Raw genomic sequence first — 27900 nt, 5'->3', positions numbered from 1 at the left:
CATAAGTGGCAAAGAACATGTAAGGCATTAACCACTGCCAATACCTCTTTTACATTTATGTGCTTTGGTGTGTCCCGAAGATCCCACAAGTCTTGCACTTGAACTCTCAAAGACTGCTTCCCGGAAAGAGAGCCCTGAAATCAGAAACAGTTGATCTCTCCACCACTGCAGTTCCTGTTTTACAAATCCCAGTACTAGTACCTGGAAATCCAAGGAATGAAGGTGCTGGGTCCAACAAGTCTTCAAGTACCACTGAATTTTTCTCATGAGCAGTCTGGCTAGTGATATGAGGATCAGTGATGCCACGAGGCCTATAACTATGAGAAACTCTCTTGCTGAGGCCACATCAAGAAAAGAGAAATCCAAGAAAATACCCCGATAAGTCAGAACTTTGTTTTCTGGTAGGAAGGCTATCCTTTTTTCCTGCGTCAATCCAACACACCAGGAAAATAATTCATTGAAAGGATGTAAGGAAAGACTTCTGAAGGTTTAGTTTGAAGCCCAAGTGGAAAAGGAGGGATGCGATCTTGTCTAAGGATTCCAAGCACCTGTACACAGAATCAGCAGAAATCAGCAAATTGTCTAAATATGGAAAAATGTGGACTCCTTGGCTTCTGCAGTAGGTAACTACTGGAAACAGACACTTTGAGGACAATCAGGATTTAGTAAACGGCCCAAAGGTAATGCAGAAAACTGATAATGTAAGTAAGACATGGCAAATTTCAAATATTTCCTGAAATTTGGAGCAATAGGAGTATGACAATATGTATCCTTGAAATCCAGAGTCACCATGAAACAGTGGTATGGAAGCAATGCTTGGACCAAATGTAAGCTCAGCATTTTGAATTTTGGAATTTTATAAATATGTTTAGAAAGGTCACATCTTGGATGGGTCTCCAGTAGTGCTCCCTTTTTTGGAACCAAAAAAGTTTCTTGAGTTAACTTTTTATATATCACAGTCACTGGTTCTAAAACTCCTGTTTCTACCATGTGATGGAGCACTGGAAGAAACAGCTCTGCCTGGTCTGGTGGGTGCAGGAGAACTATCCTGAAAGGATGAGGATTTTCTACCACTGCCAAGTGTATCCTTTCCAAATTATTCTCAAAACCTATTTGTCTGAGACTATATGCAACCCGGCTGCACGACTGAGAAACAGCCCGGAGGAAGGAGGAAGAGAAAGAACAGCAGGAGAGGCAGTGGTGCTCGGAGACTTGACACAATCATTTCTCTGCAGGGGATTGATCTTCAGAAAGGAAACTCTCTTGCTTGGTTTTGAAGACTTGTCCTCCTGCCATGACCTTCTGGATTCCTGACTTTTGTTTGGCTGGGATTATTGTTTCTTCTGCCCCTTGAAGGAAGATGTCTTGTTTGGGAAGAACTTGGGCACAGCAAACATCCTAGATAAACCCATGCATTAATTTGTCTATATTCATCCCACGGTTGGAGAATCTAGGTAGCAGAGGGCCCAAACACCAGCTCATAACTTAAAGGAGCAATCACAATTTCAGCTTTGTAATCATCAGATAAGTTCTTATTACATGACCCAAAAAACTGTTTTAAAACAAGAGAAGAAGCAGCATTTCCTGAGATGTATCTGCACATTTAAGCATACCTCTCAATGCACATTTCGAAATCTGAGTCAAATTAGAAACAATATCATTCATATAAGACTTATGCTCTGCAGATAAGGATGCAACAAAACCATCCAACTTGTATGCACACTACAAAATAAATTTCCACATATAGCCTTGATAATTTAACATTCTAAAGACAAGATTACTAGAAAGAAACATCCTTTTACCGTTGAACTCTAGCCATTTTCCAGCTTTATCAGTGCATTGGATTAGATGAAGCCAGGGACTTTTTTTCTGAGCAGGAAGCTGGGGAGACTGCAGCTGGTTCAACAATCAAATCAGAAGAGACCTGTTATATCTGAAGAGACCCTACATTTTCTCTGAATCTTTTTAGGAACTGTTGGAATAGTTACTGGTGTCCTACATGCAGGCCAGTAAGACATGGGAGATATAGAACTGGGCATATTGTCCTCTATAAAGTCATATATCCTCCCTAGCTCTGCAGTAACTACCAACTGCTCCCAAGCAAGAACATCACTAAATCTAGCAATCATATGATGAAAAGTGAACACTTTTTTGGACTTAAGCTCAGGTTCACCTTCTGAAAATCAGACTGACTGGAATTGGTGTCAACTACAAAATCACAATTGTCCTCATCGGGTTCCTTATCATTCTCTGAAACAATAGAAAGGTCTCTACCCAAACTAGTAACATTGCCATGGATGGGAGCACAACTTCCAGAATTAGCTATCTGCAGAACACTCATACCCAAGGAAACCATATGAGCCTTATAAACAGCTGTAATCTGATTATCAACTGCATGATGAAGCTTCTGTTTCCTTCTCTTGTGAACTTCACTACTGGATAAAATATGTGGGAATAGAGTATTATGTCTGGAAAGGGGTCTCTTACCCGAGACTACACCTGCAGCTAAAGGGTTTGGTTCTCCAATATCTGCACCAGCTACTGCAAAAGCCCCAGAAGAGGTGTCTAACCACCTGTTCCATAGTGGCTGGCAAAGCTTCCCCCAAGGGAGATGAAGTAAAAATGTAAGTGGTCTGCAGGTTGAACAGTAGCCCCAAACGAATCACTAACCACAGGATGAGGCATATTTTTATTTTCTTCCTTTTTCTTTTTAGGTGCAACCAGAGTTGATGGGAGGGTACAACAGTTAGGTTCATACTAGGCTATCTGCCCGAAGGCATTTATAAGTCTAGCCGGAATGTTGGCTTTCGCTGCCCCCTTAGATTAGTTCCCTGTGCCTCTGTCCAGCAGAGCCATTGAAGTGATCCCTGGAATATAGGTTCATAGGTAGGTACTAGGCTAAAACAACTTCTGCAAGGCTCAAACCCAGGACCCTGTACACTACAGTCACAGTAGTTAACAACTAAGCCATCATAGCAAAAAAATATTTTCCTGTGCCCCTGTCAAGCAGAGCCACAGAAGTGATCACTGGGGTGAATTTCCTATTTCCCATCCAATAAATAATCAGCCCTTGTAAGTCTCAAACCCAGGACCTCACACACCATATGTACAGCAAGTTACCCTAGCTGTCCATCAAGTTAGGGGAGAGAGGGAACATCATCTAGAATAATAAACTGACAGTACTGGATAATGGATCACAATAAGCAATTAAAGTTTCTAGTAATAAGTATGTCTCCACACAAATAAACTCGGCCAAACTGTGCTATTATCACAAAAAACACTTGGAAATATATTCAGAATTATTTTACAACTGACAGGAGTTAAAGAATTTCCAGTACAGAAAGTCCAAACATCAAACAAAAAACATGTCTTTTGTAATTTGTGTATATACTGATCATGTCTAAATAACTAAATGTATCTGTAATTTTTCTATGTGGAGCTTTTCTTCCCGGGCCTCTGCTGAAAAAGGGCCTTTTTGGCTCAGTCAGACACCCCTGGTTAACAAATGTAAAATAAATAAATAAAATAAAATAAATAAATAAAACTAACCAATGTGCCAAATCAGTGTTAAAAATTAGCCCCATATAGTTTATTCATGTTAAGCTGCAATAAAATAATGTTAAGTTGCAATTTAAATTATACTGCCCTGTCAAAAAGAGAAAAATCTCCACAGTATACTCAAACAATATTATTAGCAATAAAACTGTAATTCAATGTTAAAAACACACAGGACACAGTCATGGGTGCATTAAATAATGTATAAGTGCTGAAAAAAATCAAAGTTCTGCAATATGTTCACGTCAAAAAATGAAAATAAAGCAGAGCAACAACAGTGCAGACAGGTGTCAAATGTCTAACAGCACACATACACAGTGCACTTCTCAGAATACTATGTTTCCTCAGAAAAAGTAAAAACAAACACTTGTCAAAGATAGAAGTCAAATAAACACTACTACAAGCCGAACCTACCACAGGAATTACTGTAAATACTGACCTACCACCATTCATCAGCCTATTATCTCAAAAGAGTAGGTCATCTTGGCGCTCTCCTTGGCCAAACACACATCATCAGTGGGACCAGACAATATTCTAGGTTGCTTTTTAAACAACTTAAAACATGACCCAGAAGACACACTTGGAGCCTTATTTAACCACAGCCTGAGAACTGGCTAAGTTCTAGTGGAATGAGGGACAGCAACAGTAATCCCTCTGCACAAAAGGGAACCATCAACCAAGCCTTGGAATTATAGGCCCATAAGCTTGACTAGCCTCATCTGCAAAGCCATGGAAAGAATCATTATGGACCTTATTAACACGGACATAGCTAATCTCCAAACTCCAGACCCAACCCAGTTCAGCTTCGTTAAAGGTAGATCATGCCTTGTTAAACATGGCTAACTTGTTCAAAAAGTTACCAAGGCTCTGGATGAGGCCAAAGACAGTGCATACCACCAATCTTGACCTAGTCAAGACATCTGACAAAATCCTCCACTCAGGTATTATACAGAAACTCTCCCAATTTGGAATTAACCTCTGCTTAAACTTATCAAGGGTATCAGAACTGGGTCTATATTATAACAACGAACGACCAAATAATCAAACGTTGTTATATCGAACTCTAAAGTTTGAATTCACAAGACATCGAATAACCAGAACAGCGATTTTTTTTCCCCAGGGAAAAAAAATCACTGCCCCCCCCCAAAATAAAAGACATTAAAACATTGCATAAAGTGGGGGGCGTCCCCCTACTTAAATATACCAACTCCTAGATCGCAGTACAGTGCCGAAAATGGCAAAGTGACAGAAGCGGCCAAGCAACTTCTTTCCCAGGGAAAGAATTTGCTTATATGCCGCTTCATCATTTTGCCTTTTCAACATTGCAAGTTCGACCAAGACGCATTTGATAAAATGCGTCTTTGGTTATCTGATAGGAACCCTCAGAACTTGTCAGAGACTTGGGATGCATGGCTAGGATTAAAAAGGCCCTTGTAGCCATTAGCCTAGTAAACACCTATGAACATTACCAGATGGGTAGCCAACTTACTCACCGACAAGACACATACTGTCAAAGTGGGTGACTTTACCTCTAGCAAAAGATGAGTCACCACAGGCACACCACGGGGTTCTGTGCTGGGCCCGGTTATTGTTCAGAATTTATTTCTCTGAAGTCCAGGCAAACTTGGATGGCCTGTGGCTGATGAGGTGCACTGCAATTGCAAATTAGGAGCAATCATTGAGTCCCGCAACAATGTTAATATACTGCAGACAGTGTTAATGCAGACAAATGATTGGTGCCAAAACCACAGATTTGGTTGCTTAGGGATGACATGTGCCTGGTTTACAGGGTAGTCTCTGACCCAGCCCTCACGAAAATGCTACACATTCATAAATCAAACTACAGGAGGGTCACTCACTCCAGTAATATTAACCTAGCCTCTGACAAGAACAAGTCATGCTGGAGAGCTAGATACATCTCCCAAAGATGGCAACTTCTCTGGAACAAGCTTCCAATTCACATGAAACACAGACCCTCCCTGACTCTCTTCAAACGCCATCTATATCAATGGATAGGTGACCACAAATTCACTCCTCGGGTGGTGCCCAATAGAACCTTACCTTTGTGAACTTCTCTCATCTAACCACCGACAACTGGGACACATACAGATAGATATATGTGAGGGCGTATATATTGTTGCATTTAATTTGATCTAAAGATCATTTGAAATTTGATCTACAAAAAAAAAAAAAAAAAATACACAGCAGTGGCAAATTTGATCCAAAACTCATTTTATTTAAACTACAAATAACTGATTCACATTTGAATGAAAACTACATTAGCCTGTAGAAAATTAATGTTGTGTTTGGTTCCGGAGCATAGGAGTTAAAATGTAAATTAGCAGTGATCAGTATTAGTTCCTTAATAATGGCCACTGTTAAGTTGCACCTCTACGTCTAGATGTTTGCTTATGTAAGCCAGCAGTGATTCCACGTGTCTGAAGAATTCTCTTTTCTCTGTGGTTTTGTGACTGTAGAGTTAATATAGTTATGTTAGGGAGTGTGGAGGTTAAAACCCACCTACCCACACACATGGGGGTGCAGGGGAAGTCCACCTGAAAAAAAGCACTGAGATATATTTGGTGTATGTGACATTTTCAGTGAAATGAGTTTTGATTAAATGTATTTTAGATTAAATGTGCCACTGTTTTTGTTTGGGTCTCTACCAAATTATCAAAGTTTCAAAACTTCAAATGTCATATAGTCGGGACCATATGATCAAAGCTTTGAAACTTCAAATGTTTTGAATAGAGATCATAGTACAGCATGGACAGGGAAATTTACCCTTTTCAGCAATGCAGTACGATCTCGGAGTTGGTATATTTAATTAGCAGGGGGTGTGGGGGGCACATCCACCCATGTAGGGGTGGAGTGGGGCTTGCCCCCCTGCAAAAATGTTAAAAATATAATTTTTTATTACATTTTTTTTTTTTAATGTTTGAAGTTCCGAAACTTCGATCATATGGTCTCGTCCATGTGAATTTCAAAGATTCAGAACTTCGCTAATTTGACACAGATCCATATATATATATATATATATATATATATATATATATATATATATATATATTTATAGAGAGAGAGAGACAGTAACAGAGATGTATATATCTGTCTACGTATACCCAACATAAATATACAGAGATAGATATATAGACATATCTATATCTGAATGCACGTATGTATATGTATGTGTATATGTATATATATATATATATATATATATGGTCTACTTCAGAACATTGAAATGTCATAACACTGAGACCATAACATCGAAAATTCAAAACAATGAAAACTCAAAACACTGAAAGTGTGCTTCATAACAGTGAAATTACATTGTATAAGTAAATAAGATCCCCTCCACCTACCACATCACCTACAAACACTTTCTACTATGTTTCTGCAGGGGGACAAGCCCCTCTGCACCCCCCCCCCGTAAATTAAATATGCCAACTCCAAGATCGCACTACAGTGGAAAAAAGTTAATTTCCTAATCTTTAATTTACGGGGGTGTGGAGGGCAGTGCTCCCCCCCCACATTGCCCTGTAGAAACGTAGTAGAAAGTGTGTTTGTTAGTTAGGTGTTAGGCAGAGAGGATGTTATTTACATATGTACCGTAGCTTTCAATATTATGAAGCACACTTTCAATGTTCTGAGTTTTCAATGTTTTGGGTTTTCAGTGTTATGGGATTTAGATGTTTTGGTCTCATTTTTATGAAATTCAATGTTATGAAATTTAAAATTTATGAATGTGTATATACACATTGTGTGTGTGTATAGAGATACTGGCCTCTGTCTTCAGTCTGGAAACATATATACATTGGTGCACTGAGTTGTGCAGATTGTATAAATACATGTTTTGCAAAGTACCCCAAGTGAAATTTCCTCAGTTCATTTTTCTCCACTATCTAGAGGCAGTATCTCATTGTTCTTCACTTCTCTTCTCATTCTGCCCACCTTGCATCCTGCAAGCATCTTTTAAAACCTTGGTTTTCTTATTCTTCTACATTCTGTACTTCTTCTAAACAAAACTAATTCAGAGATTTTAAAGTGTTGCAGTTTGCAGCTACAACTAAGATCCAGTCCTCCCTAATACATATATTAATGTATACCTACTGTATATTCCCAAAGCCACTAGGCTGAGTCACCATGGCCATTTGACTATGGAATGATGTTAACCACTACTGAATTAATTCCTTCTCCGGATACAGCATTGTAACGGGTGTAAACGCTTTTTATGGTTACCTACAGTTGTTCAGTAAGCCAGTAATGTACTACTTCAAATAACATCTGCAATCTTGATTATAAAACAAAACAAGCAAAGTATAATAAAAGTAAGGCAACTTTTATACAATTTTGTTAAACCTACACTCAGAGATTCACTGAACCCAGACGATGAAGCTTTAGATTGAGTGCGTAGCATTCCTGAGGTATCATATGCAGTGGCAAAACTTCCTAAGGATGTCATAGCAGAGTCTGAACTTTCCCAAATCGTGGTATCCAGCAGTCTATTTAGAGGAAGCACTGCCTCTGAGGATGTCTTCTTGTATGTTGTTACATTTCTCTCTTCAACAAAATAAAAAAATAAAACAAAATAAAAAAAATCAAACAAAATAAATAAATGAACAAAAGAAAGAAAGAACAAAATTATAAACTTTTTTCAGAAGTACAGCTGTGGGTATGTAAAATTACCATCGTGGGTATGTAAAATTACCATGTTGGGAGGGCTGGCTTAACAACTGGTGTGTTTACCTCACTGACACAAGATACAGGGTTTGAGTCTCATCTTTGAAGGAAATCAGCTAAACTTAAAATGGCCCACAAGTGCAGCTAACTTAGTACTTACCTTTGAACCCTATGAGCCTATGAACCACAACAACAGATCTTTGAGGTGTAGTCACTGTAACAGTAAATCAAACATAAGGAATATCTTCTGCTATCCCAACCTGAATCTGTAAAAACCAACTGACCCTTACCTTCAATGTATAAACTGTGATACAATGTACTGACTTGGGTACAAGTAAGGCTTCCTCTTACACGGTGAACTGGTGAATCCTCCCTTTATTTTTTTGAGTTATGATTCCCTAGCAGGGAAGGAACGAAGGATGCAGTAGACAAAGATTATCACTTTCATACAATCACCAGAAAATTAGAGAGAAGTACATGAATTTGTTAACACCTCTAACTTCAGTATACCCACCAGCAAATCAGAGAAAAGTTAAGTCCATGAATTTGTAAGCATCTCTGTATGACAAATGAGTGATAGCGTATGGAGAAAAGGAAACAAAATAACCATAAGTAATATACTCAAATTATTCACTGAAGGAATACAGGAATGGTCATTCAGGATATAATTGCTTCTTCTTCTTCTACACTTTTGGCTGCTCCCGTTAGGGGTCGCCACAGCGGATCATCTGTTTCCATTTCTTCCTGTCCTCTGCATCTTGGTCTGTCACACCAACCACCTGCATGTCCTCTCTCACCCACATCCATAAACCTTATCATAGGCCGTCCTCTTTTCCTGTTAACTGGTAGCTTCATCCTTAGCATCTTTTTCCCAATATACTCAGCATCCCTCCTCAGCACATGTCCAAACCAACGTAATCTTGCCTCTCTGGCTTTGTCTCCAAACCTTCCAATCTGGGCTGACCCTCTAATATACTTATTTCTAATCCTGTCCACCCTCGCCACACCCAGTGCAAATCTTAACATCTTTAACTACCACATCCAGCTCAAACTCCTGCCTTTTTGTCAATGCCACTGTCTCCAACCCATATAACATAGCTGGTCTTACCTTTCACTCTTACTGGTACTTCTCTGTCACAAATCACTCCTGACACTCTTCTCCACCAACTCCATCCTGCCTGTACTCTCTTCTTCACCTCTCTTCCACACTCACCGTTACTCCAAACTATTGATCCCAAGTATTTAAACTCATCCACCTTCGCCACCTCTACTCCTTGCATCCTCACCATTCCTGTATCCTCCCTCTCATTCACACACATATATTCTGTCTTAGTCCTGCTGACCTTCATTCCTCTTCTCTCTAGAGCATATCTCCATCCCTCCAGGTTCTCCTCCACCTGTTCCCTACTCTCACTACAGATCACAATGTCATCTGCAAAAAAAAAAAAAAAAAAAATATATATATATATATATATATATATATATATATACACACACACACACACACACATATATGATTTACTATAAGAATCAGCAAGATGACATGATGGAATTGCAAAAACCTGACACCACACTTCCGAAATGACAATACTGAAATGGCAGAACACTGACTGCACTGATATTCAGCAAACTTTGGTGTTTCTTTTTTTTTTTTTGCAAATCCACATGTGCCTTGTATATACAGTGTGGACAAATATGTTCCATACATGGTTTACCTTCATTTGTGTGAAGCACACATCTGCGATGGCAGATGTGCGACAGGATGATTGCAAAAGTCCATACTGACGGACCACATATGGCTGAAATCACACCTGAGCGAATGCCAGTGTGCATTCGCTCATGTGAATTCAACTTTCTGAGAGCAGATCGCACTACAGTGGGGGGGTCGGAACATGTACCTCTTCCCTTACTGTAGTGCTATTTTAGAGTTAGTATATTAAAATAGTAGGGGGTGTGGGGGGTGCAGCGGGGCTTGCCCCCCTGCATGACGGTGTTTGGAGATATCTGTTGATGTCTTCCAAATGTCATGAGGAGTACACTGTTTTGACGCATGTCGAAAACCCATTTTCGACATTTGTGCTTACAAAGGTTCCATAAATTGCTATTTAGACTCGAGCATATGCACGATCGCACATTACATTATCAAACAAATTAAGGTAACCTGCCATACCCTTTAACGTCTGGGAACGTATACTTAAAATGTCAGTATACATTTCAATATACTATATGTTCAACTCATATTTAGAGTGTGCTGTAGTCCTCATAATATGACAGAAGTGTACAAGCTATTGGTCTGGGGAAACACTGCCATCCACACATTTTTACTTCCAATTAGATGTCACAGCATCGTGTGCCCAGACTTCAACACATTAAACAAGGAATTCATGTTCTAAAAACTTTGGGCAGATAGTAACTTAGAAAGAGCAATACAGAAAATGTGAGTCAAGGAGACCCCTAGGTGCGAATTTGTCACAACTGCTTAAAAGTTTTTGAAATATGGCCTTTGTTTCAGGCACTCTTCTCTTAGGTGAAGAAGGAATACCAAAAAAAAAAAAAAAAATGAATTTTCCTGATATCCTCCAAACTGGTCTGCTCTAGCTGCATCACCTTGAAAATATTAATTCTCCTCTCCATCAGACTATGCATTTTGTAGTGCCACCTTTCCACTGTATTCTAGCTGCATGGTTTGCAGAAGGCTGATGTATCATAATGATTCCAGAATGCTATACTATATAACGGTGGAATGTGTGCTGATGTACCTTTCCCAGTACTGTGGCGTCACTGACTTTCATTAATATAATTAGCATCAAAGAAGTTACGCAATGATTTACCATAATCAAGCCATATCATCTGAGATGTCTGTAAATATCTCCCTTACATCATTGGGTTGATAAATACCAAACATGATAGCTGCTTCACTAATAATGCAAATGTAGTAGTATTACCAAAATACCTTGTGAGTCTCAACATTTGCATTTGCTGCCAATCTATCTGACACAAATGAAACCAACATCCTTTGGAATGCATTCAAGAACATAGTTTTTAATGGCATTTACTGCCCCCATCTCAAAATCTGTTAAAATCATGTGCAAAGTAAGTGTCATATCATGTTCATCATACAGACATAGAAACAATGACCAAAAGGTATTATATACTGACTAGAAATGTGCCATCAACTAACATGAATGAAATGCAAGTTAAACTACCTAAATTACTAGCAGTGGTTATAATTATTGCACCATTACTGATGTTGTCCTCACTGCTCCTGATTACACATATCCCATGTTTAATCAGAATCATATTAGGTGTTTCCTTATGGAGATCTATGAGGTCGTTTTCTGATACAATCTTAAGTTTCTTCCTCCAACATTGAACACTCTGCTTTACAGCCTTTGTATTGGGCATATGTAAGATAGTGTTCTGTGATGTTGTTGCTGATACTTCAGACAAAATTTGACATGAATTAGTTGCGGAATGGCTGGCACATTTTCAAATACTGTCCTTTGCCATATGCACAGATTTGTTTATTGAGTGAGATGTGTGATAGAGCCGTATACTTTACTCACTCTCCTCCTGAAACACTATTAAACATCTGCCTTCACACTTTTCTGCAGATTTCTTAACATAGGACCAGTAACTGTGGCTTTCATTTCTTTTTTAGGTGTTAAATATAGCTGTCTGCCTCTAGGAGATCTTTACCTTTTAGTGATGGGAGTGATGTGCAGACTTGTCAGATGACACCTAGTGCTGTCTCCTTATCATTGACAGAAACCCTTGGTTGATAATTATCAAAATAGTACACTGTACATGCAAATGGTATTTCTTAACCGGTTTCTAACTGAACCAATGTACCATCTGCATACCTGTTTCTTTAAATCTGTTTTAGCGCCTTGTCATGATGTATGGTACATGGCGTGTAATACTGGATATAGTATAAAATGAACATCTGAGCACAGTGAATTCTACTCAGAAACTCAGAAAGAAAAAAGTGCGCTGTCAATCATGGTGAGTAGGGCTTTTATTATTTTTATGGAATTGTTCTTAGTAACTTTCAATTTGTTATAATGGGTCCACTGTTGTAAGTACCACTTACATCTTGTTGATCACCTGATAACCTTTAGCAGAAGAGAGGTGAACTTGTGACTACAAATAGATACGTGTAATATGCATGTCATGCAAACGTACTACCATAAAATATGTAGTGTGAAATGCCTATTGTCCATATTACTATTACTACAATTAATGTCGAGTACAGATTATTTTACTTGCAATGTCGAGCAGTGAATCTTGTGCCTCTATACACTTTGGGACTCCAGTACCAGTGTTCTGCTATTTCAAAATTATACGATTTCGGAAGTATGAAGTTGTTTTTTGCAATTATGGCTTGCCATCTTCGTAATTCCTACAGTAAATACACACACACACACACACATATATATATATATATATATATATATATATATATATATATATATATATATCTCCCTATCAGATTATCAAACTGCCATAACACAAAAATACAGAAACACGATACGACAAGAGAGTAACCTCACATAAACTAATGTTGACAATGCCGAAACCAGTAACAATGAAATAGCTATTGCGCATGTCAGACAGCACTTGTATGTTCTGAATGGACAACTTGCTGTAGCAAATAAACTGCTTCTCCATTAAAACACAACCTGTAAGACAAAAAATCTTCCATTTTTAACGATTCTGAATGGAGACAGCGGTACAGTGAGAATCAGGAAATTTACCATTTTCCCCACTGCAGTGCAATCTCAGAGTTGGTATATATATAATTTGCAGGAGGTGTGTAGGGGGGGTGCAGGGGTGCTTGCCTCCTGCAAAAACATTGAAAAATGTATACTGCAGCTCAATCTCCATGGTGTTTCACATGCGCAGTAGCTGTTTTGTTGCTACCAGATTTGGCATTGTCAACGTTCGTTTACGTGAGCATACGATCTTTTTGTCTCATGTTTTATGGTAATTCAATAATCCAACAGGGATCCATCCATACATATATAAAAAAAAAATATATATATATATATATATATATATATATATATATATATATATATATATATATATATACACAAACACACACATTCACGCATTTAGTACACTCTGTCGAATTTCCACTTTATCAATAAAGTTTACTGCTGCCTGCCCTTACTGAAGTCACTCACTGTCTAGTGCAGGAGTTTATGAAAATCGGAACATTGAGTGTTTCTTTTCTGTTTGGGATGTGCTTCCAGTCACGTTAACAGCAAGTTTCTTTATTTGTTGAAATGTTTGGTACTGTCAAATGCAAGAGTTTATGAAAGTAGGAACACAAGAATGTTGATATTTTCTTTGGGATGTATTTATGTTCACAATAAGTAGCAGTTTATTTCAATGCCAACAATTTCAGATATACTGAAAGTTTCAGCATTACAGGTGGGAGTGTATGTGTGTTTGTGATTTAGGGTCAGCCTAATGGAGAAGGAAGGGGATACATTTAGTGGTGTGTGTGTGTGTGTGTGTGTGTGTGTGTGTGTGTGTGTGTGTGTGTGTTTGTGTGTGTTTGTGTATGCGTGCATGCACGCTGGTGTGTGTAAAGGGGTAGGAATATGAATGAACAGGTTTAAAATTATTGTAATGGCTAGGGACGGAGATACTTTTAGTGTTGTGAATTTGTGTTGCTGTATATGAAGAGTGTGAGTGTCTTGTTTAGTGGTGCTGTTAGGGAATTAGGGAAAGATTTTTTTTTTTTAGAAGACAACATGTAGTGTTGGTGTTAAGGGCAGGAATAAGGATAGCACATATGAGTACAGCGGTGGAGAGGTACACTTGATGTTTATGGATGTTGCTAATTGTTATCTTTGAGATTTTACACACACACACACACACACACACACACACACACACACACACACACACACTCACGCTTCTACTTGAGTGAACCTGCAAGCTACCCTAAAAATTATAGACCAATAACTTGCCTTCTGACGATGTGTAAACTATACACTGAAATTGATGCCGACAGAGTTTATAGTCATTTAGAAGAAAACTCAATTATAGCAACAGAACAAAAGGGCAATAAAAGAAAGTTGTATGGAAAAAAGGATAATTTGTTGATAAATAAAGTCATAGTGGAAAACTGTAAAAAGGGGAAGAATTTAAGTATGGCATGGATTACAAAAAAGCATTTGATAGTATCCCACATTCATAGATAAAACTGTTAAAAATGTATAAGATACACCCTACACTGATCGACTACATTACAGTGATCATGAAACAGTGGCAAACCACTTTGCAATTAAGCCATGATAAAGGGTAAATTATTATTCCAGGGATAAAAATGCAAAGGGAGAAATTCCAGGGTGACTCTCTGTCACCGCTGCTATTCTCCCTTGCCCTTATTCCATTAAGCTGTCTACTTAACAGCTTAGGCCATGGCTATAATTTGGTTCCTAGAAAACAACAAAGTGTAAAGACTTCTCATCTTCTCTTTGTTGATGATTTAAAGCTGTACAGCTCATCAGATGAGGAACTGAAAGCACAACTGCAAGTTGTTAAAATTTTTTCAGATGATATAAGAATTTCATTTGGTCTTGATAAATGTGCAAAAGCAACCTTTAAAGCAAGAAAACTGCAGCACCAAAAAAAATTGGGACAAGAATGTGATATAAAAGAACTTGACCAAGTGGGAGTGTATAAATATTTGGGAACTGATGAAGGATCAACAATAAAACATAAGCAAATGCGAACAAAACTTAGTAAGGAATACTTTAGAAGACTTAAATTAATCCTGAAAACAGCATTGACATCTAGGAACAAAATCAAACTATAGACTAATTTGTTCTTCCTGTCCTAACTTACAGTTTTGGAGTGATTGACTTGTCCCAAAATGTGATGGATGTATTACATAGGAAAACAAGAAGGATGCTTCATGCTCCCCAAATAATTAATAAAAATCAGTGCATATCAAGATTATATATTCCATATATTCCAAATGTCATCCGGTGACACTCTAGACCAGAAGCCCGCTGAAGTAGCCATAGACCTTGTGGAATGGGCTTTAATCTGACCCGTGGGGGAATACCTTTATCAGAATATGCCCGGATGATACATTGAGAAATCCAGCGAGTAATGGTGACTTTAGAAATAGGTTTGTCTAGGAAAGGTTTGGTATAGGACACAAACAGTTGGTCTGATTTACGGAAGGATTTTGTTCTGTGTAAATAAAACCTCAGTTGTCTATGTACATCTAGCAAATTTAACTTGTATTCACCTCTGTTTTGGAAATTTGGAAAGAAAACAGGAAGACTGATTGATAGATTAATAGTGGATTCTGAAGCCACTTTAGGAAGAAAGGAAGGGTTAGTGCACAGGGAAACCCTATCCTTATGAAAGACCATGTAAGGAACTTTAATGGACAAGGCTTGGAGTTCCGATACCCACCTAGCAGACATGATAGCCACCAAAAAGACAGTTTTCCAAGAAAGGAATTGTAAATCTACTGATACCGCTGGCTCAAAGGGAGGGGAGACTAGAGCTTGCAGGACAAAGGTGAGATCCCAGGGAGGTGTCGGATCTTTTACTGGTGGTCATAACAGAAAAGTTCCTTTAAGGAAGGTCTTACAAAACCTGGAAGAAGCTAAGAAACCATGTCTTCCCCCGCATGGAAGTTAAGAGATGGCAGCCAGTTGGACATTAACAGAAGAAGAACTAGCACCTTGGTGAAATATACCAAATAGAAAGGCCAGAATAGCCAGAACCGGAGCTGTAAAGGGATCTAAGTTCCGTTGAGAGGCCCAAATAGAAAAACGTTTCCATTTGCTATGATATATCTTTCTGGCAGAAGACTTGTGAGCCACCACCAGAATGGTTTTAACCGGAGAAGATAAACCAGGAGTCCTAATCAATACTGGAACTGCAGCAGCTAAGCTGTGAGTTTCTGACTGTCCATATCTGGGTGAGGAACCCCGAGGGGTGAGAAATGAGATCTGGAATCGGATCCAAGATCCATGGTGGAACTACTAGGTCAGACCAAAGTGAAGGGAACCAGACTTGGCGAGGCCAGAATGGGGCAATGAGGATTACTGTGCTCCCCAACCTGCGAGCTTTCTGAAGAAACTTCAGAATGAGAGGTAACGGCGGGTAAACATAAAGAAAACTGGGAGGCAAGGCATGAACCAGTGTATCTCTGGGGACCTCCCACTGAGGGGGATTCAGAGTGAAGAACTCGCCGTATTTCCCATTGGAAGGAGATGCGAAGAGATTGCAGGAAGGCCGTCCCCACTGGAGGAAGTTCTGTGCCGCTACTGAAGGATTCAGAGACCACTCGTAAGGCATCTAAATAGTCCTGCTGAGCCTGTCTGCCAGAATGTTGGACCGTCCTGGGATGTGCTTTGCCACCAGAAAGCAGCCAGTGGAAATTGCCCATTCCCACACTCTCATGGCTTCTCGACAAAGGGGGTAGGATCTGGTTCCTCCCTGCTTGTAGATATACCAGACTACTGACATGTTGTCTGACTGAATAGCAATAGTCCCTAGAGGAAGATGGGCATGAAGGGCCTGCAGTGCTAGAAGAACCACCCTAATCTCCAGGACGCTGATATGCAAATTGGTCTGGGAAGGGGACCATGTGCCTTGGACTGTCCTTCCCGAGCAATGCCCCCCCACCCTAGCTGGGAGGCATCCGTGGTCGGTGTGGTTGTGAGAAATGATGGAAGAAAGTGGCATCCCTGGACAAGTTCCGGGGAAACAGTCCACCAGAGAAGTGACTCCCTGCCAGCCCAGGATATGTGTATTGGATGGGATAAAGGCAGGTCCAGTAGGGACCACTGAACCACTAACATCCACTGGAGGACTCTCATGTGAAAACATGCGAAGGGTAAAAGACTGATAGTGGTTGCCATGAAACCCAGGGCCCGCAGAACTGTATCCGCTGATTGGAGGTGAGATTGAAGAATGTAAGAGACGTGAAGTTTCAGATTGTTTACCCTTTCTGGGGTGAGATAGACTTTCATTTGTATGGTGTCTAGCCGAGCTCTAGTAAAGTTTAAGCTCTGAACTGGAGTCAGTGAAGATTTGTTGAGGTTGATTGTAATGCTCAGTCTATTTGCTAGAAGAAGGAAGTAATCCCTGGCCTGGCATAGTAGATGCTTGGTAGGGGCAGCAAGGAGCCATCGTCCAGGTATTGATAGACCTAGATTCCCTGAAGCCTCAGGTGGTCCGCTATCACCACCATGACTTTGGTGAACACCCTGGGGGCTGCGGTGAGACCAAAGGGTAGAGCCCTGAATTGATAATGACTGGCCGCCAGCCAGAAGTGAAGAAACCTGCGGAAGCGTCTGTTCATTTTGATATGGTAGTACGTGTCCTGGAGGTCGATCAAGCACATCCATTCCTCTGCTTGTAGGTAGGGCAGAATGGACTGAAGTGTGACCATCTGGAATTTCTCCTTGGCTACTGTCAGGTTCAGGGTGGAAAGATCCAGAATGGGTCTTAGGTCCCCCGTTTTCTTTGGCACTAAAAAGAACCTGGAATAGGTGCCCAATCCGGATTGGTCTGGGGGATGGGTTGGATGACTCGTTTTCTTAGCAGCTTTTCTATCTCCATTGCTGCTTCCTCCCTTTGTGCGGGTGGAACATCTGGGAGGAGTTTTGGTGGGTGAGGTGGATTCATAAATGGGATGGAGTAGCCTCTGGATATGATTTGTAACACCCGACGGTCTGTTGTAATGGACTCCCACTCCATTGGCTGTAAAGAAAGATGGCCCCTGACTGCCTCCAGACATGAGCAGTCAGGCAACCCCGCAGGGCTGTTGCACGGGCCTGTCTGAGAATGGTTCTAGAGATACAAAGTTCTATGGATCCCCTCTGCCTCTGGATCGGCGTCCATCGTAACCCCCCCTGCCTCTGGGGGAAGAAGAGTCCTGAGTGTCCTGGGAGAACTGAGATTTCCAGAAACACATCTTCTTCGCCCCTTGCTGATTTTTGAAAATGATCTTTAGGGGAAAGAGAAGTGGATCCCGATGGCAGATAGTGGCTTCCCGTCCTCACTCAGGACTAGTCTCTCGCATGGACTTCCCAAACAGGGAAGAACCATCATAGGGGGCATTAGCAAATGACACCTTGAAGGGTTCTGAAAATTGACAAAGCTGAGCCAGGCGTGACACCTCATGGCAATGCCGGACCTGGCTGCCCTGGCAGCTCCTTCCGTGGCATGGGAAAGGAGGTGCATGGACGTATTCACAACCACTTTCAGAGTGGCCATGCATGCAGAGAACATCGTCTTGCCCTCTGCCAACATGGACTATAGGCGCGACTTCCTTGACTAAGTCATGCTGTAGTTGGATGACGTGCACTATGTAATTCAGCACCCTTATGGTGAAGGTTGCTGAAACATAGACTCGCTTCCCAGACGATCCATCGTCCTCTACTCCCAGTCAGGAGGATGGACCATAGAGCTCTCCTGAGTGAGCTCTTTCTTGGTGGCAGCTGCTACCACCATGGCATTTACTGGGGTCCCCTTACTCCAGCTGGTCCTGTCCAGTGGGAGGTTAAGAATTTTGTCTGGCCTTTTTGGAATAGGTTCCACGGTGTCCGATTCCTTCCATGCTCTAGAGGTGATTAGGTCCACCAGGGGGATTTGCAGGGGGGGACACCCAGGAGGTAGATGGGCCCATGCCGAATGCCTTTAGGAACACAGACTTGTCAGGGGTTGGTTTTTGGGCAGCCCCCCCTCTTTGGCGTAGGAGTTCCATGATGTCTCCAAAGGAGACATCCTTGGGGGGGTGACCTGGGGGAACCTGCCCCTTCCTCCAAGTCAGTGTCGTCCGTGAGGGACTCTGGAGAGGAGTCCAAGTGCCTCCTTTTACACATTCGTTTGCGAGGAGCCTCCTCATTGGGACACTCGGGTGGGACTCTCAAACTTCTGGCTGCTCCCTAGTGGGTGCTCCCTGAGGCAAAGCAAGCCTGGGCTGTCCCTGAGATGACAGGAATATCAGAGTCGTACCCATAACCGAGGGAGTCGGGGAGGATTCCGAAGAGGAAATGCTCAAGGGTCTCATCCTATTCAAGAGGACCCTATCCACCACGTCGGATGTTGGAGGACAGCGGACTTCCTGGGAAACAAGTAAGAGAGCCGCTCCCCTCAGATCCGACAGGAGAGTCGGAGCTGAGCCTGAAAGAGCCAAGATACCAAGGGGGAAACTGCGTTCCGACAAACTCGGAGCAGACAGAACTCCCTCAGATCTGGCCCCAAGGCTATGGCCCCGAGAGCTCGGATCCGACACAATGGATACAACATGCTCAAGGCAATGCCTAGCGTTGAGGTACAGGATACCGTTGGTGCCAAACCCCCGACCCCGAGAGCTCTCGGATCCAAAGACTCCAAAACCGAGGGTTGGATCAAAAAAGGAGCTACGAGGGTGAAGAAGGGCTGCAAGCTCCCCGCTCCGGAGGGAGAGGGGTCTGGCAGGATTCCCATCTGGATCTGGGTATGGATGAACTTCTGCATCATCCTGTCCATCTCTAACTCACTCAAGCTTTTTATGACTGATGACTAACACGAGGTAGGGGAGTATGAAAAGGGAGATAGGGAATCCTATTCTAACACTAAACAGGAAAAAAGTATCACTTACCCACAAAAGATGCCTGGAGCTCAGTGACCACAATGCTTAGCTTTTCAGCAGCAAATGAAATCTGAGGAAGGAAGGACAAAAGGGGGCATTATGGGGAAGGGCAGGAGCTTGGAGCTCGGATCAGATACTAGTGATGCGGCCATCTTGGATTCGATCCGGATCTGAATACCCACAGGTTGAAGACCAAATAAAGTAAACTACTTCAGATTACCAGGATATGCAGGCAGAAATGAGAGTAAAGTGGAAGAAAGATACCCAGACAATTCCAACAGTAGTAGGAGCAATGGGTCTTATAAAAAAGAATCTACAATTGTATTTAGATATGTTACTGATACATGTAACTCCATTCGAACTGCAGAAGGAGTGATTACTGGGCACAGTGCGGGTGCTGCGAAGAACACTTCTGGCTGACATCAAAGATTGAAACAATACTGATTTCATGAACTTTAATCATACTTTGACTTGGGAATGTGGGGCCATTCCTGTCATGGTATTAAAAACCGAAATGATTTGGAGAAATTAAAAAGCCAGGTATTTCACCCATCAACGTAAAAAGCAGGTTTATAAAACAACATGTAACCTTTCCAAGTTTAACCCAGAAATGTCCATTATTACCCTATCATCTATTAACTGGAACTTCCTAAAAATCCTCCCCTTAGATGACACTAAATGAATTCAATGCAACTTTCCTGAATATCCTAGCAGGAAGAGACCAACAACAAATAATGCAATCTGGCTATCAAAAAAGAGTAAAATGCTAATGCAGGACAGAAGAAAAAGCATGGCAAGAATGGCAAACCTATAAAACACTACAATGTCTTAAACTTCAGAATGCTTCACAAGCATACTAAAAAGCAAATTAATGAAGACAAAAAGCTATACTATAACAACTTTCAGAATAACAGTAAACAAAACCCTAAAAAATTCTGGACAGCCATTATAGAAATCTTGCATTCTGGCCATAAATTCAACCATAACCCCATTAACAATAACTCATCACTCAAAATTGGAATACAGTTAGACTCTTATTTCATAGATAGTGCAGCATCTCTAACCATGGATTCCCCAACATCTAGTCCTAACCTTGCCAGCAGCCTTCCCCTTCAAACCTGTGCCCACATTCTACATAAAATTACTCTTAGCTCAAACCATGCTCTACTTTAGCTGATGTCTTTCCAAGTGAATACCTTAAATAGCATCCAATAGCATCACCTACCCTGTCTCAATCCTTATAAATGAGTCAATCCAGAAATCCCCTATTCTGTCTCTCTGGAAAAAGTCACACATTATTCCTCTGCACAATGGAGAAAATTCAACAGATATTAATTTTAGACCTATAGCAATCTTATCCCCACTCACCAAAATACCTGATAAGTGTATTCAAAAACAATTTCTAAACTATTTCCTGCAGGAAAAACTCATTTCCCCCACACAACATGGCTTCCATCTTTCCCATAGTACTAACACTGCACTTCTAACCTATATAGATACTGTCAATAAAGCTAGAGATAATAGCTAGCTTGTCTTCTTATTTCTAGACTTGTCTAAAGCCTTCAACACAGTTTGTCACAACACACATCTACATAAAGTATTCTCATTAGGTCTCTCTCAGCCCACCCTTCTATGATTCAAAAGCTATATATTCAATAGGTATCAGTCAGTAAAATGGCATTACTCTCTCTTCATGCCTCCCAGTCACCACCAGTGCACCACAAGGCTCTATCCTTGATCCCCTACTCTTTAACATTCTTACCAATGCCCTCCACACATCAGGCCTCCCTAATACAGTACTCAGATGACTCCATACTCATTTGCACATCTAAGAACAGGGCACACCTCCAAAAAAATACTCAGGAAGCTTTAACATTGACTGAAGTATTTTATTTATTTTATTTTTTATTCATTTGACATTTGTTTACCAGGAAAGTCCGAATAGACAAGAAGACCATTTTCAGCGGAGGCCCGGGGAGAAAAGCTTCACATTATAAACAATAAAATAATAATAATAATTAATTCACTTAACATTTTGAAACATAAAAGATTAGTGCAACAGTAGTAACAACAACAATACTGTGGCAGTGAACAAGTATAGTAGCTATATACAGAAATTGTATAACACAAAAGAGTGAAAAAGATTGTGACAGAACATAGAAAGAAGCAAGATTGAAAGTATACACAAGGAAGAGTAAGAGAAAGAAGACGATAAAAAATAAAGTGAAGAGAGATGCCAGCGAAAAGGAGAGTTAAAGGGAAAATAAGGTGAAAGTAGACAGGAGCAGGTGATGGAGAGGTAAAGGTTATGTAAATGGCAGACGGGATAAGGAGAGAATAAAAAAAGAGAGGATGACAAAAGGTTGAAATCATCCAGGATTAAGAAAACAGCAAAGCCATGAGTTGAGTAAGTAGGCTTTAAGGTGTTGTTTTAATGTAATGATGTTAGAGGTATTTATGGTTTCCTGAGGTATATTGTTCCATATCTTAGCAATGTGATAAGAGTAGAGTGAGTCACCAAAAGTATTGTTTGGTTTAGTAACATTCAGTAGAAATTTGTTCAGCAGAAATTTGTTGGAGGATCTTAAGTTTTTATTAATGGTCTGTGATTGTAGTAATTTTTGGAGAGATGGACATTTGTGGGGTTGGTATAATATGGAACGAGCAGAAGATAGTTGGGTGAAGTTTAGGAGATTTGGTAGTTCAAGCCAATTCAGTTGATGAAGAGCAAGCAGTACAGTGATGAGATCTAAATGGAGAGTTATATGAATTTAGCAATTTGGTTATAGCAAGATTCAAACTTAGCTAAGTCTGTTTTCTTTAGGTTAGTAAAGATAGCTGAAGCATATAGAAAAGTAGATAGCAAATGGGTTCTAGCTATAGATTGCCTGGTGGAGTCTGTGAGGTAAGGCTTAAATAGGATCCTAGTTTGATATGTGTTTTGTTATTACTACTGCTAGGTGTTTATCGAATTTTAAGCCTGTGTCTATAGTTACAACAAGCGGTTTTGTATGAGGAACAGGTTCTATAATGGTGTTATCTGAAGAGGAAATAAGAAAGGAGGACTGATGCTGATGAGATTTTCTGCTGGAAAAGATCATTCATTTAGTTTTACTTGGATTAAGGATAAGTTGATGTTTGGAGATCCAGGTTTCTATAGAAGTAAAGGAATTCTAAGTTACATCTTGGAGTAGTGAGAAAGAGGGAGCAGAGCAGATTAGAGTAGAGTTATCTGCATACTGAATAATAGTGGCAATTTGAGTAGCTTTATGTAGATTGTTGGTGAATATTGAGAAGAGGATAGGGCCTAGGATATATTCCTGTGGCATTCCAACTGAGGTAGGTAGTAGAGAGGAGAGTTCAGAGTGCCATTTAACAGACTGCTGACATTCAGATAAGTAACTTTGGAACCATGTGAGTCCAGGTTGGCTAATGTTTGATAAAGAGAGTTCTTCAAGGAGCAGTTGATAGGACACTGTGTTGAAAGCTTTGGACATATCAAGAAAGATAGAAGAAACATGTTGATTATTATTCTTAAGTTGGTTGACTATATGTGTGAAGCTTAATAGGGTAGTAGTGGCACTATGACCAGGGCGAAATCCATTTTGGGAACTAGAAAGTAGATTGTTGTCAAGGAGATGGTTCATGAGTTGAAGGTGGATGCATTTTTCCAGAATTTTAGATAGAGGAGGCAGAACAGCTATTGGTCTACAGTTAGAAAGGTCTTTAGATAAACCTCCTTTGTGAAGTGGGATAATATAGGATATTTTCCAGAGTTTGGATACATAATGTCTGTAATGGAAAGGGTGATCAAGATAGAGACGGGAAATGCAATGGCATCAGCAGTGTATAGCTTATCATGAGCAATGGTAGTACGTTTAAGTTTAGAGAGCATTCTTTAAATGAGATTGGTTTGGCTGGATTTAAAAGAGAGAGTTGGTGGTTACAGTGAGGTGTGCTATTAGGGTAGGTGTGGGATTAATACTAGTACTGGTTAGTGATTAATGGTATTAATGAAATGAATGTTAAACTGTGTTGCAAAACTTACTGTGGAGTCTGAAATGTTGGGGGTAGGAGTGGAGACAAGTCCAGGTTGCAAGAGTTGCTTTATGGTAGCCCAGAATTTATGTAGATTATGGTGTTTTTGTTGTAGATTTGTGTAGTACTGATTTCTGTCGCGCTTAATATTTTTTTGGCTCTGTTTCTTAGTAATCTGTAGTGGTCTAGTGTAGTTTGATTCTTATTGATTTGGTAGTGAGTCCAAGCTTTGTCACTTTCTTTGAGCAATTGTTTTGTGTCATTTGTTAACCAGGGAACATAGTTATATTTCACTCTTGTAGTTCTGGGTGGAGCAAGGTTGTCAGGAATACTTAAGAACATGCTGTTACAGTATTTTAAAGCATTGTCTAACTGTAGGGATTTTAGTGGGGACCAGTTGCACTGTGAGTGTGGAAATGAATATGTGGGGCAAGAATTTTTTTTGTTACGAATTTGTTTCTATATGGTACATTTTTGAGGGTGAACAGATTGTCTTAGTAAGTAAGTAGGAAGATGGTCACTGAGGGTGTCAGGGAGGCAACCAGACTGCTGGGATAGTGTGGGCCTGTTGGTTAGAGTCCAATCAAGAATGGATTGTCTATCAGTGGATTTGTCTACTATGGTGAGGGTTTGATTATTTGTGAGAAGCCATAAAGGTTGATGAAGTTTGAGGGATTATTGTTAGAACAGGTGAGCCAATCGGTGTTGAGATCACCCATTATTATGGTTTCTTGATTAGAGATAGATAAACTAAAAAGGAATTCTTCAATTGTGTGAGTGTTGTTACCAGGTGGGATGTAGATAGCAATAATGGTTAATTTTTTTGGGAGGTTAAGTTTAAGTTGGGTTGATAGTATCTCAGCATCGATGGTAGCTTGATTATTATTATCAAGTCATTCAAGTTTGAGAGTATTTTTATACATTATGGCAACACCTTCTCCTCTTTTATGTATTCTATCTTGTCTAAGACTATTATAGCCATGGGTAAGGATCTCATTGTCAGATATTTGAGACTGTAACGAAGTTTCCTTCAGGAATACTATGTTGGGTGAATACAGTGAGAGGGTGGAGTGAAATTCACTTAGTTTATTTTAAAGGCTCCTAATATTTATGTTTAATAGTAGATATTGAAAAATTGAAGGACTATGATGGAAGATTGCTGAGACAGTTGATGGCTAACTGTAGGTTGTGTATGATGACTGAAGTGTATTGGTCCAGGGTTGGAGTAAATGATGAGAAATAATTCAAGCTTGAGAGTATTTTTATACATTATGGCAACACCTCCGCCTCTTTTATGTGTTCTATCTTGTCTAAGAATATTATAGCCAGGGGTAACGATCTCATTGTCAGATATATGAGGTTTTAACCAGGTCTCTGTCAGGACTACTATGTCCGGTGAATAGAGTGAGAGGGTGGAATGGAATTCACTTAGTTTATTCAAAAGGCTCCTAATATTTGTGTTTAATAGTAAAAGGTCAGAAGATTTGTGTGGAATGTTATTGAAAAATTGAGGGACTACAATGGAAAATTGCTGAGCTACTTGATGGCTAACTGTAGGTTGTGTATGTTGACTGAAGTGTATTGGTCCAGGGTTGGAGTGAATGTCACCACATAGATTAAGATGAGAAAAAATGAAGTGAACTGAGAAAGGTAGTTTGTGTGAATGTTTGTGATATTTGTGAACTTGGAAATCAGTGTGTGGCTGGTGCATATACCCGTAGGTAAAATAGATAGTGTTAGTAATATTAAACAGGGTTGGTGAAATGGTGAAGTTAGTGTAAGTGTTATGAAAGAGTTGTAATGTTAAATGGGTGGGCGATGAAATCTTAGATATGGAGTGTTGATGGGAGAAAGTAAGATGAAGTAAACATGTCGAGAATAGAGACAGAGCACTGTAAGAGTATCATAGTGGAATAGTAGATGTGAAAGCAGGGAGTGGTAATGTGATGCTAAGTGAGGTGATGTGTAGAGGGGTTATGTGATTGGCTGACTATGGTGTAATGTGATTGGATAGTTGTGCAGACTGAATGGAGACTGGCTGTGTGTTAATGAGTGGGAATGGTATGGATAGGGTAAATCTAGTAGTAGTGGGGGCGGGCAGGAAATGGGGGCAGGGAGGGCAGCGAAGTGAGCCCGAAGAAAGTGAGGTGAATGGAGTGGGCAAGACCAAAACAAAGCAGAGGGAACACAAGAAAATCAATCAGTGAACACTGAGAGTGAGAGTAAAGGTAAGTATTGGCTACGAAAAGTTACAAAACAGCTAGCATTTGTACAGCCCTATTGCAGAAAATTACATAACACTAAAAACTAAGAATAGAATTGCAGGAAATAATAAAGAAAACAGAGTGAGAAGGTGGCGTTCTGGTGATGCGGTAATGCTAAATTAGTCGGAGGTACTTACAATAAAAAGCAGGCAATTATTTTGTTGTAAGTTTGTTTTTTTTTTTTTGTTTTAAAAATGCCAAAACATACAGGAAGTTAAAATGAAGGCTGCTGGAATTGTAGCCAGACAGGCATATGGTGTTCTTCCTAATAAGTCCAGTAATGGATTGCAGTTTTGTTTTATGCAACTCACAACTCGGGCACAACCCTAAAAAAAGAACACCACCCCCCCAAATCCCCCCTCTCCCATAAAAAAAAAACTCTGAAATCAGTTCTCAAAGCAAATTACTAGGAATGATAGTGGATGATAATCTTAAATTCAACCCACATATACAAAACTGCATAAGAAACTCATCAAAAACAAAGGATACTTTCCACAGCCAAAAAGTTTATCACCAACATAACTAAAGCTACAATTCCCACTACTAATATCCACTCCATACTTTTTTATGGTGCTCAAATTCTTAACCTTAAGGCATCACAAAAATTAAAAATTGTAAAATGTTATAACAAAGGGGCTAAATGTACAACAAATACCCCTTTAAAAACCCACCATTGTTTAGCACTAAAATGCATAAATTGGTTAGAACTGCCCCATCAACTAACATATACATGACTTCTTACCACCTATAAAATTATCCAGAATCCATCCACTTGTTCAGCACTAAATAACATTCTACACAACTATGTTCACATTCAGTCATTACCATAAAATGACCAACACTCTTGTCTGCCCACAAACCTGTCAAATATGTCGGGCATTGTCTGTTCTTGTACCATCTTAAGGCCTGGAACTCTATCTGTATCCATCAGGTCAATACCCTCCCTCCTTCCTACCTTTCAAACCTACTCTGAAAGTCTTACTAGCCAAAAGCGGGCTCTGTCCTTGCTCAATACCAGTATAAACTACACTCCTAAATGTGAACAAATACATATTCATACCATACATCTCCTTACTCTCCTTTCTTCACCCACTTCCTTATTTCTATCAATTTCTCTTCTCTGGCTTTTTCTCTAAATATACCATAAGCCTGTTTTTCACTCACTTCCTATTGCAATTCCTGTTTGTATTATACTAACTTACTTTTAATTTCTCTAAAAACGTTTTTTTTGTTAAATCATTGTTATATGATTTGTATCCATTCTTAACAAATGTTTTTATATTATGTCTCTAACTTGGTATAATTATTTAAACTATAGTTGTTTTTGGTATTATTTTTAAAGACTGTAACATTATTGTTCTTAAAATATTTTGTAATACTGTGGAGCTTTTCTCCCTGGGCTTTCATAGAAAATGGGCTTCTACCCAGTTGGACTTACCCAGTAATCAAACGTTAATAAATATAAATAAATAAATTAATTAATTAATTAATAAATAAATAAGTAGTCAGGATATTATGTAACATTAATGATCACAGTTATAAACAGACATAATACAATAATTTATTCTGTAAAATAAGTAGTAAAAGAGATAAGAAGTGTACCTCTATATGTTATGCAGAAAATAATATACAAAGAACATAGTTGCTGCAGTATGCACAATTTTTAGGCATGGGATGTGAAGGAGAATAAGGCATGTCAAATGAGAGAACACACAAAAGGAAAAAAAAAACGAA

The 27900-nt window shown here is 39.7% G+C and overlaps 1 protein-coding gene across 3 annotated transcripts in view; it reads right to left on the bottom strand.

The window, feature by feature from the left end:
* The window catches only part of TEX14 (testis expressed 14, intercellular bridge forming factor), a 3435352-nt gene that overhangs the window by 545441 nt on the left and 2862011 nt on the right, over window positions 1-27900 (bottom strand). For all 3 annotated transcript variants that reach the window (XM_044054283.1, XM_044054282.1, XM_044054281.1), the window contains one exon: window positions 7922-8118. In XM_044054283.1, coding sequence (XP_043910218.1) covers window positions 7922-8118 — 197 coding nt within the window. The remainder of the gene's footprint in view (window positions 1-7921; window positions 8119-27900) is intronic.

This window comes from Protopterus annectens, chromosome 13.part0 (genome assembly GCF_019279795.1).
Source record: "Protopterus annectens isolate FY-2018-M chromosome 13.part0, PAN1.0, whole genome shotgun sequence".
Classification (NCBI taxonomy): Eukaryota; Metazoa; Chordata; order Ceratodontiformes; family Protopteridae; genus Protopterus; species Protopterus annectens.
This window is presented reverse-complemented; position numbering and strand designations above follow the sequence as displayed.